This window comes from Lycium barbarum, chromosome 2 (assembly GCF_019175385.1).
Source record: "Lycium barbarum isolate Lr01 chromosome 2, ASM1917538v2, whole genome shotgun sequence".
NCBI lineage: Eukaryota > Viridiplantae > Streptophyta > Magnoliopsida > Solanales > Solanaceae > Lycium > Lycium barbarum.
The window spans coordinates 128,141,270-128,151,699 of record NC_083338.1 but is presented as its reverse complement, the minus strand read 5'-3'; the positions used below and the strand labels follow the sequence as shown (position 1 = coordinate 128,151,699).

Below are 10,430 nucleotides of genomic sequence, written 5' to 3'. Positions count from 1 at the left end.
CACTCATGTTTAAACAAGCATTTTATTAAGTATTATGACTTACCATGTTTTATAAAGGTTCATCATTCATTCACGTTATATTCCGCTTATGCTATGTATCATGATGATTCAACAAGCCATGTGGTTCGCTCGGTCACATGCAGTCAGGCACCGAGTGCCGTATTACGTCCAGGCCATGGTTCGGGGCGTGACAATAATAATAATAATAATAATAATAATAATAATAATAATAATAATAATAATAATAATAATAATAATAATAATAATTTATGGTTAATGGAAGAGTTTACCGAAGATAATTACTGATGGTTCAGACTTTTCACTTTAGTGCTTTAGCTTTAGATTTTAGTGTTTTAGGTTTACAATACATATTTTATATGTTTAGGGGTAAAAATATAAATATGATAAATTCTTAACGGGTTAACGGTTTGCCCAAAAAGAAAATTGTGCAATCCGTCCCCGCACCGATAAGCCGTTAACTACAAAATTTTAATCCATTCCCCAACCGCTAATCCGATAGACCACTACCAATAAGCCAATTTTACGATTGGGTTATCGATGGCGGTTCGGTTTTGAACAGCCCTCCACAAGGCCCACAACCTCGGACCTCTACTCATTGAATTTGTTAGGAATAATTACCTGGCATAATTGCTTCTAAGAGGTAATTATTTATAATAACTACCTTTTAGTAGCTACAGTGATTTTTTAAATTACCATTCATAACTATACCAAAATACATCAAGCTTTTGTGGCCGGAGTGGTTATTAAGTGTGGTTCTGTCCCTGCCCGCCAGGTTCGAACCCAGCCAACTGTGTATTTCGTCATATGTATTTCGCTCATATTATATCTGATATGTATTTAGCCTGAGTGTCTTGTGGCTGAATGTATATGAAGCCAAATACATTTAGATACAAGACAAGAAGCTCAAATATATATGAGATACAAGATATGTGAGCCAAATACATATGAGATACATTCAAATAAAGTTCAAATATATGTGACATCAGATACAACTGAACATGTACAGTCAAAGACAACGAAAATGTATACTCAAATACAACGAAAATACTATCAAATACATGCAAATAACTACGAATGATAATTTCAAAAAGACAGCTACGAATGGTAAGAAGAGACAATAAGATATAGGTATTTATATAAGTTTACCTTGAGCTAAACATTTTGGGCCATATTAAAAGATGTAATATTGGGCCAAGAGTAACGGGTCGAGAACTACAAAAACTAAAACCCTAGGTAATATGTACCAGTAAAATCAGTGCTTTAGATTTCCGCCTCTTTGTTTCTCACTCTTTGTGTAGCCGAGTCAAAGTGTAAGCGCCTCGTTGTTCTTGACTCTGCATTTCTCTCATTAGCTCATATTGCTCTTTGTATTAATATCTGCATTCGTTAAACAAAAAATGTGAAATTACCTGACAAACATGGTGGTTTTTTTTTTTTTTTTTAATGTAAAATCTATGCAAGTGATGATTAGTTTGAATAGGGACTTGAAATATGAAAGTAGGAATTTGGGGAGTAAATAATGCTATAGAATTAGTTATGTGTATGGGTTGATGTGGATTTCGTTTCTTATTCGTTGAGGTCTAGGATAAAGGAATCATTGTTCTTGTGATCAGATGGTATTAACGGTGTTTGTGTAGCTGTATATTCGTAATTATATTGTGTTGTCGTGATTTCAGCAGTTTGCTGGTCTGCTTCTACTCTATAGTTACTAATACCTGTGATTTTATCCTGATAACTAGTTGTTTTGCGGAAATCAGTTATATGTTCTTACAGATATGATTTTTTTTTGGTTGGGTTTTTGGAGCTATTCGTGTTGTGTGTTTTTAGAAGGTGTACCTAATTATTGCATATATTGGATACATTTTGATAATAAAAGATGTTTAGAATTAGCTGATGGGATGCTTTAAATTAGAGTTGCGAGGCTCATTTCCGTTTACTTCCTCTTTGTGTCTGAAGCACGTATTTTAATTAATCTCGTCATGTTATGATGGAAAGGAAAAAAACTGAAATAATATTATATTCTTACAAACTGGAAATAACCAAAAGAAAATTGTGAAGAACGTAAACACCTATCTTGTTGTGTCTCATATGTTTGTGTACAGAGATTGTAATTTTGTTTGTTCTTGATGGATATTTGGGATTCCATTGTTTCAATACTGTTAATCATGTTTTCTTGGACGCCCTTTCCACGTTTGCATGTTGTTTTAGTTGGTGGATTTAGAATAAGTGCATGAAGTTAGTTTTGTATTATTATTGTAATATAAATTATATATTTGTGAGTTGTGACTCTATTATGGTAATGACTTTTTAATCATATGATCTATTACAACTAGAGTATATCAGAAATTGTTATTAATGATATAGTTTAATTTGGGAAGCCTAGTTATATAAAGTTCTTGACTGTTTGTGTTTACTTTTTAAGGTAAGATTAGCTTTTATACATGTATAACTGTCAATTAACATTTTTTTTTGTTTTTCATACATATTTAATTTAATAAACCAAATGACATTTTGGTCCATGTGAAAGGATTGGATCCTGGCCAAAGTCGAACTGCCTTCTGGTTGTTGAGAACAACAAAACCTAAACCATATGTCTTTTACAAATAAATCCAATGATGAAGCTAAATTAGGCCCTCAATCCAACAATGCACCTTTGTGCTCCTCACTTTTGCACAATGGCTAACTAGATCTTGTGTTATCTTCCTCTCGAGGAATCAAATTTTAAGGTGCATGTTTTCTCATCTCCTTCAGATGCCTTTAGCTAAGAAACAAAATTTTAGCCTTTTTAAAATGATTTTTACTCAATTGGCTTATAACCTATGTTTACTCCCATTGCTTTACTACTTCCATCTGGTTTGCTGTATCAAAAATGTGAAATTTCCGGAAAACCCTAGATTACTTTTGCCGAGATATAACGGTTTTTTGATTTTTTTTTCTATAGCGACCCATGTTGGAGAGATTTGATACTATCTTCTTGGAGGTTAAGATTGAATTTGGCGTGGCTTTTATATTATGCTATGTTATGCTTTTCAAGGGTTCATAGCAGTTGTACCAATAATAAAATTTGTCCAAGGAACTTATATATATGTTGGAAGTTTGGGAGTAAAGGCAATTGAATAGTATTTGGTGTTTGAAGAAAAGACATCTGATATTCTGTAGGTGTGTCCATGTGGATTTTGTTCATGTGTATTGCTTATTATTATATTGTCTTCACTTGAAGCCTCACCAGGATTTAATTGGTTCTTATATTTTCTACAATTTGCCTGTCTGTTTCTGCTTTATAGTTTCCAATTTGGACCTGTGATTTTATGCCGATAACTAGTGGGAGGATTTTCCTCCAGCTTGATATATTTTTTTAAAGTTATTGGGAGTTGTTCCCGTTGTCACTTTTTAGAAGGTGCATCTGATTATTTCGTATATGGGATATAGCCTGATAAGGAGAAATGGTTAGAGTTAGCGTGCTGAATGATGCTCTCAAGAGCATGTACAACGCTGAAAAGAGGGGAAAGCGTCAGGTCATGATTAGACCTTCCTCAAAAGTCATCATCAAGTTCCTCATTGTCATGCAGAAGCATGGTATGTTAGTTCTTTAACTTTATGCACTGATTGCATCAATATGTCACGTTCTTATCCATGGTATCCATGTGTAGGTTACATTGGAGAATTCGAGTACGTTGATGATCATAGGTCAGGAAAGATTGTTGTTGAACTGAATGGAAGGTTAAACAAGTGTGGTGTTATTAGTCCTCGCTTTGATGTTGGAGTTAAGGAGATTGAAGGATGGACTGCTAGATTGCTCCTTTCCTGACAGGTTTCAATTTGTTTTTGATCAATTTATGGAACTCTTTTTCTGTCATCTCCAAATTAAGGCCTCTGTGCTTTTAGCAGTCCTAAAAGTTTGTGGGGATGAGTGTGTGTCATGCACATATTAGCTTGTGAATCCGACATCTTTCTAAAGTTGTCTTTACATTTTTTTTATTCCATCACGTGTTGCCTTGCTAGAATTCCGTTCATCTTAAGCTAAGACAATTCTTGGCTAATTGGCAAAGCATTTGCAAACAAAGCGAGCCCTAATAAAGGAGGGACTCCTGCCTATCCAAAGGAGCATATCTTATATAACCTATCCCTTGGCTAGCAGAGTTCTGCTTTTGTTCTGTGCGATTATTCACGAGAAGTGTGTTTCTGTATATTTATTTTGTTTCTTTACATGTATGTTTGAACATGCAGTTTGGGTACATTGTGCTGACTACATCTGTTGGTATCATGGACCACGAGGAGGCTCGGAGAAAGAATGTTGGTGGAAAAGTTCTTGGTTTCTTTTATTGAGTTTGTTATGTTGACAAGGATGATAACTTCAGTTTTGCTGTCTTCTTTTTACAGTAAAATAGCTACTCTTATTTTTAAGTAGGTATTTTATTGAACATTTTGGAGACAATTATCAGTGTTTGTTGTCAAACTATGTCTGGTGCCTACTGCCTTTGTTGTAAGCTTTGTGCCGTTTGTAGGCAATGCACATTTTTGTGCTTTTAATGTGGAGATGCCTGTTGAGTAGCTCTTTAGTTCGTCTTCTAAGCTACATTTCTAATACATAGTCCGAGAGGTTAAAAGGCGAGTCGGTAAAGTAATTGATGCATTCCAAATTCTCTAGCATAATCTTTTGTCCCATAGTTTCCAGTATGTAGCAGATACAGCTGTGGAGATGTGAACCTCTCTTTTTATGCTCAATTCAATATATTGTACAGGTCTAGATGAAGAGCGAAAAAAAAAAGGTATGGATCGACAATCAGAACAAGTTGACGCTCCAAATGGTGAATAAGCCGCCTTAATTACATGCATATATGCTCATTAATGTTGTCTCAACCCTTGCATTGTTTTCATTTATGTGCAGGTTACATCATGTTTTCGTTAACAAAGATGCCGACCACAAAATCATATTGTAATGTCCAAGTTAAATTTGTATCTTGCAGTGGCTAGTTATACAATTCCGGTTGAAAAATGCACCATACACCTTTCCACGAGCAATAAATTACATCTTCCATGACCTCATAGGTCATTATATAAAGGGCTAACATCTTGTTTGGCCGAATTTCTATAATTAGTTTATTTTGGAAAAGTGTACAAGTGCTCCTCGCGTATTGAAAATGATTTAAGTTTGCCCTCTTTTCATTTATTGGATCAGAATTGCCTTTAACATTAGATCTCAGGCTAAAAATGTCTTCCATTCCTGATGGACCTATATATGAGTACGACATTACCACCTATTTAATTAAAGTTTCACATAGTATGTCATAATTCAAGTGAAAAAACGGGACATTTAAACGGTAAAGGCAATCGGGACCCAATAGGAGGAAGGAGGGACATTTAAGGACGATTTGCACGATTGTCCTTCAAAGGTGGTGGTCTTTAATTTTTGCCCCTCAAATTGCTGGTCTTTAATTTTTCCCTTTGCTTAGAAAGATAGCCGACGAAACTCCGCTCAATAAAAATAAAAAAAAATCGCAAGGCATAAGTTCATAGCTATGCCTATTTGCCATGTAGTTACATAGAAACTATGCCGGACACGACAAAGATTTCTATGAAACTACATAGAACCTATGCCTATAGGCATAGTTGCGAAATTAAGGCAGAATTTCATTTCCACGAACCTTTGCCGGACAAGGCATAGGTTCTATGTGACTTCGCCGGAATAGGCATAGGTTCATAGAAACCTATGCCTTGTGAAATTATTATTATTTTCGACTTTGCTGAGGATCGAATCTAGAATCTCTGGTGCGAAAAGGGTACTTTAGCCCACAAATTTTCATGAAATGAAAAGTATGGAGACCAGGGAATTGAGGGACAAAAATTAAAGACCAGTCCGTATGAAGGGAAATCCACACAATTTTTTGCATTTTTAATCCAAAATTTAACATTAAGCTCAATTGCAGTCCAATAGATAGAAGAATTACAAATTTAAATGGGCAATTCTTAGGAGTGCCCTTATTGGGCAATTTTGAAGGGAAAATTCTGCCTTGCGAATCAAAACCTCCGCCTTGCGAAATTTCTCTTTTTTTTACTGAGCTGGGATTGAATCCAGAATCTCGGAGTATTAGGTGAAGGGAAAAAAATTAAAGACCACCCCAGAAGAAGCACAATCCGCTCAAAAAGATGAATTTAAATCATTTTCAGTATGCTGTGCATTTTATCCTTTTCCATTTTTACAAATCCAAAACATATTGGGCCATTTGTGAAAGTATATTTTCCCTTAAATATTTTGGGCCATCTTAAAAGATCAATTTTGGCCCAAGCGTAATTTCATTTTAACAAAACCCTAGTAAAACGAGTCCCTAATCTTCTTTTTTCGCCTCGCTCTTTTTGCAGCAAAAAATCTCAAATTGTAAGTGCCTTCTTTGCTATTTTTGTTTCTGTATGGATTCGTCAAGCAAAAATGTGACTTTTTTCTGACAATCCTAGATGTTTTTTGCTGAGATGTAAAGGTTTTTAATCTCTTCATTTTTGATCCATGATGGAAAAAGTAGGTTTTCATATTTTCTTCTTGGAGTTATCGTTGAAATTTGTTTGGGTTCTCACCCTTTGATGTTTTATGGTTGTTGGTAGTTGTATTTGTGGTAAAATTTAGGCAAGGGATGATTAGTTTTAGCAGGGATTAGAGTAAAAGTAGGAATTTGGGAGTAAATGATGCAGACTGAATTTAGGAGCTTAAGGGTGTGTTTGGTATGGTGGGAAAATGTTTTCCAATTTCCCCATGTTTGGTTGGTTGAAATGTTTCGGAAAACATTTTCTATAGTAAAACAAGTCCCGACTCTCAAGTTCATTGTCTCCTCCCTACCCACCCAACGCCTCCATCCCATTCCACCTTATAATGTTTTGCTAGATTACACATAACTATTTTTGGGATAATATTTTCTTGCTTACGTACAAAAACACTAGAAATTCACTTGTTTTCCATCATACCAAACACACCCTTAGTATGAAAGATGAGCTGATGCTTGCAATGGTTGTACCTAGTGCAATTAATGTAGTTCACATCTGTTGGGGTACGGAAGGAGTACACAAGTTTCATCAGTTGTTCTTGTACTTGAACCCCTTAATCTTGTTTCTTTATTTATGTAGTTAGCCCAATTTCCCTCGTACTAGTTCTTTTAGATCCCATGAGCTAGCTAGGACTTCATCTTTCAGCCTTGTAACCCGTCTGGCACTTTATCTATGACAATCAACATTTAGCTCTCTTTAGTGTAGCTTTAGCTTCGCTTGGTTTTTTTCTAGAATCTTCTCAAATTCCTTTCTGCAACATTAGTACAAGAGGCAATAGAGAATGGGTTATTGTGCTTGAAGCAAATAGATATGATGCTCTGTGTAGGTGGATTTTGTTTCTTATTCTTTGATAAAGGAAGCTTTGTTGATGGAGTTCATGTGGTCAGATGGTATTAACGGTGTTTGTGTAGCTGCATATTTGTTATTCTTGTGTTGTCATCTTGAATTCTAGACCATGGTTATATTAGTCAGACTAAAGTCATAAGCCGTCCCCCTAAAGTTGTCCGCATTTTTCATTTTGACACATCATTAGGATTACTGCCTATTAATCACCTAAACTTTTCAAAAAATGTACCTATTAAACACAAAATGCTGGTATAACAAAAAGGTGTTTCTCACTTTTGTTGTCTCCAAAATAATTTTTTTCTGAAAAACTCATATCTTTTTTCTTTAATTGACATATGACTATAATGAAATAAATTAAAAAGAACTTTTTAATCATGTTTGGGAAAAAAGATTTCTAAACCAAAAAAAAAAAAAGTGGAAAAAGCAACCCCCCAAATAAACCAGTCGTATTCTTCGATCTAGTTCGGCAGTTTCCCAAACATTTTTGCATTCTTTTCTCCTTGTCCTCTTTTTTGTTTTTCTTTTGCTTTCTTGTTTCTTTTCATCCTTTACAAAAGAAATTGATTTCTGAACCAAATAATTTTTTTCGGTTTCTTCTTTTAAACTTTGCTGCCTTTCTGGCACCATCGGATCACCCGATCACCACCATCTCCGTTCATCTGATTGGACATTGCGAAAAACAATTTTCTATCACTTGAATCTGCACAAAGAAAGAAGATTCCCGGGCAGCGGGGTTAAAAGTTGGCTGAAGTCGATCCATCCATTTCCGGCCACCTCGGAGCAAACATCACCACTCCGCTAAGTTACATACTATGCTTCACAATTTATTTCACTATATATATTAACTAAATCCCCATAGTTTAGTATAAGATGGAAAAGAAAAGGGTTAAAACGACTTTTCCTTTTTCTTCTTTTTGCTGATTAATTTTTATAATTATTTTGGGCCCATGTGCCACATGCCATGTTTCTTTTTGTGGCTTTTCCAGGAAATCCGAGTGTGAGTTACACGCATAACATTTTTTAAACTAGTTGTCATTTGGTGTTCAATATGTACACATTCGTTAATATTAGTGTGTCTAATAGGGAAAAGGGTCTATGCCAGACATATAGTCAGGTGTCCACCATATGCCAATTGGTGGACACCGTTACATGTCTGGAAAACAAAGGGGAGGAGAGTAAAAATGTTAGCTGGGTTTCTCAGCTATCATTTTGATCTCTCTTCAAAGTGTCCATCGTTGCCCAATAATTATTTAATACTTATTGAGCTACATCTGGACTTTAGATCTCTATTATTATAGAAATTAGAAAAAGGTTTTAAAAAATAAATAAATAGTGAAAAGGGTCTGTTGAGGTGTCAAAATTGAAAAATGCGGAAAAGTTTAGGGGGCCGCTTATGACTTTAGCCTATTCGTTATCATGGTTTCTGCAGTTTGCGGTTCTGCTTCTACTCTATAGTCGCTATTACCTGTGATTTTATGCTGATAATAACTAGTGATATTTTAAAGATATCAGCTACATACTGCTACAAATTTGATTCTTTTTGCTGGGTTTTTGGAGCTATTCCTGTGGTCACTTTTTCGTGCATCTGATTATTGCATATATTGGATACAGTTTGATAAGAAAGGATGGTCAGAGTTAGCGTGCTGAATGATGCTCTCAAGAGCATGTACAATGCTGAAAAGAGGGGAAAGCGTCAAGTCATGATTAGACCTTCCTCAAAAGTCATCATCAAGTTCCTCATTGTCATGCAGAAGCATGGTATGTTAGCTCTTTAACTTTCTGTACTTATAACATCACCCTCTCATGTTCATACTCATGGTATCCTTGTGTAGGTTACATCGGAGAATTTGAGTACGTTGATGATCATAGGTCAGGAAAGATTGTTGTTGAACTGAACGGAAGGCTAAACAAGTGCGGTGTTATTAGTCCTCGCTTTGATGTTGGAGTTAAGGAGATTGAAGGATGGACTGCTAGATTGCTCCCTTCCCGACAGGTATAGTAATTAATATTCAATTTGTTCCCTTGATCAATATATGGAACTCCGTTTCTGATCATCTCCAAATTTTGGCCTTGCTTCTAGCTTCCGAAATGATAGTCGGGGTGAATGTTTAGTCATGCTCATATTAGCTTGTGACTTCAACATCTTTCTGAAGTTTGAGTCTCGACTTGTTCATCTAACCGCCTTGCTAAATTTTTGTTCATCTTAAGCTATGACTTGGCTAATTGGGCAAGCTTCTGTAATGGTTATGTAAACAGGTTATGCCCCCATAAAGGAGGGACTCCTGCCTATGCAAAGGAGCAAATCTTATGACCTATGCCTTTGGCTAGCAGAGTTTTGCCTTTTTTTGTGAATTCACGAGAAGTGTGTTTCTTTGATGTTTTATTTGAACAGTTGTATTGTGGATTTGAAGCTCCATATGTAGTTTATTACCAAGCAATTGAGATTATAGATTTGGTCTGCTCTCACAGATGGAGTAGAAGTCTTAGTTATTAGTCAGTTATATTCTGCATATTATCTGTTTTTATGTTTTGATCTTTACATTATTTGTTTGAACTTGCAGTTTGGGTACATTGTGCTGACTACCTCTGCTGGGATCATGGACCATGAGGAGGCTCGGAGAAAGAATGTTGGTGGAAAAGTTCTTGGTTTCTTTTATTGAGTTTGTTACGTTGACAAGGATGTAAACTTCAGTTTTGCTATCGGCCTTTTACAGCGAAATAGCTGCTCTTTATAAGTAGGGATTTTATTGAACATTTGGAGACAATTATGAGATTTGTTGTCAAACAATGTTGGTGCCTGTTGCATTTGTTGTAAGCTTTATGCGCTATGTCTAATGGCATTCAAGTTTGCAGGCAACATGCATTTTTGTGCGTTTAATGTGGAGATGCCAGTTGAATGGCTCTTGAAGTTATCTTCTAAGATACATTTCTAATACATCTCTGAGATTAGAAAAGGCCGAGTCAGTAAAGCAACTGATACACTTCGAATACATTCTCTAGTATAACCTTTTATCTCACCTTTCCAGTAT

General features: G+C 35.5%; 1 protein-coding gene and 1 pseudogene across 2 annotated transcripts; both read left to right on the top strand.

Annotated features, from left to right (window-relative positions):
- The first annotated feature begins 3,454 nt into the window (after positions 1–3,454).
- Positions 3,455–4,395, top strand: LOC132622161 (small ribosomal subunit protein uS8z/uS8w-like; annotated as a pseudogene).
- Positions 4,396–6,239: 1,844 nt separating this feature from the next.
- LOC132627169 (small ribosomal subunit protein uS8z/uS8w) lies at positions 6,240–10,258 on the top strand. Of its 2 annotated transcripts, XM_060342343.1 has the most exons (5): positions 6,240–6,397; positions 9,013–9,159; positions 9,234–9,394; positions 9,794–9,887; positions 9,963–10,258. In XM_060342343.1, the coding sequence occupies exons 2-5, from the start codon at positions 9,027–9,029 to the stop codon at positions 10,007–10,009; spliced, it is 435 nt and encodes a 144-aa protein (XP_060198326.1). In that variant the 5' UTR covers positions 6,240–6,397; positions 9,013–9,026; the 3' UTR covers positions 10,010–10,258. The 2 variants fall into 2 exon arrangements, with proteins under 2 accessions (XP_060198326.1, XP_060198327.1); XM_060342344.1 differs by lacking the exon at positions 9,794–9,887 and having other exon boundaries at positions 6,241–6,397.
- Positions 10,259–10,430: the final 172 nt, after the last annotated feature.

Bases quoted from the DNA above. Each gene is read 5' to 3' on its own strand.
- LOC132627169 (XM_060342343.1), top strand. From the start codon at position 9,027: ATGGTCAGAGTTAGCGTGCTGAATGATGCTCTCAAGAGCATGTACAAT. The intron at 9,395-9,793 runs GTATAGTAATTA...TTATTTGAACAG, and splicing joins GATTGCTCCCTTCCCGACAG to TTGTATTGTGGATTTGAAGC. The intron at 9,888-9,962 runs GTTATTAGTCAG...TTGAACTTGCAG, and splicing joins CAGATGGAGTAGAAGTCTTA to TTTGGGTACATTGTGCTGAC.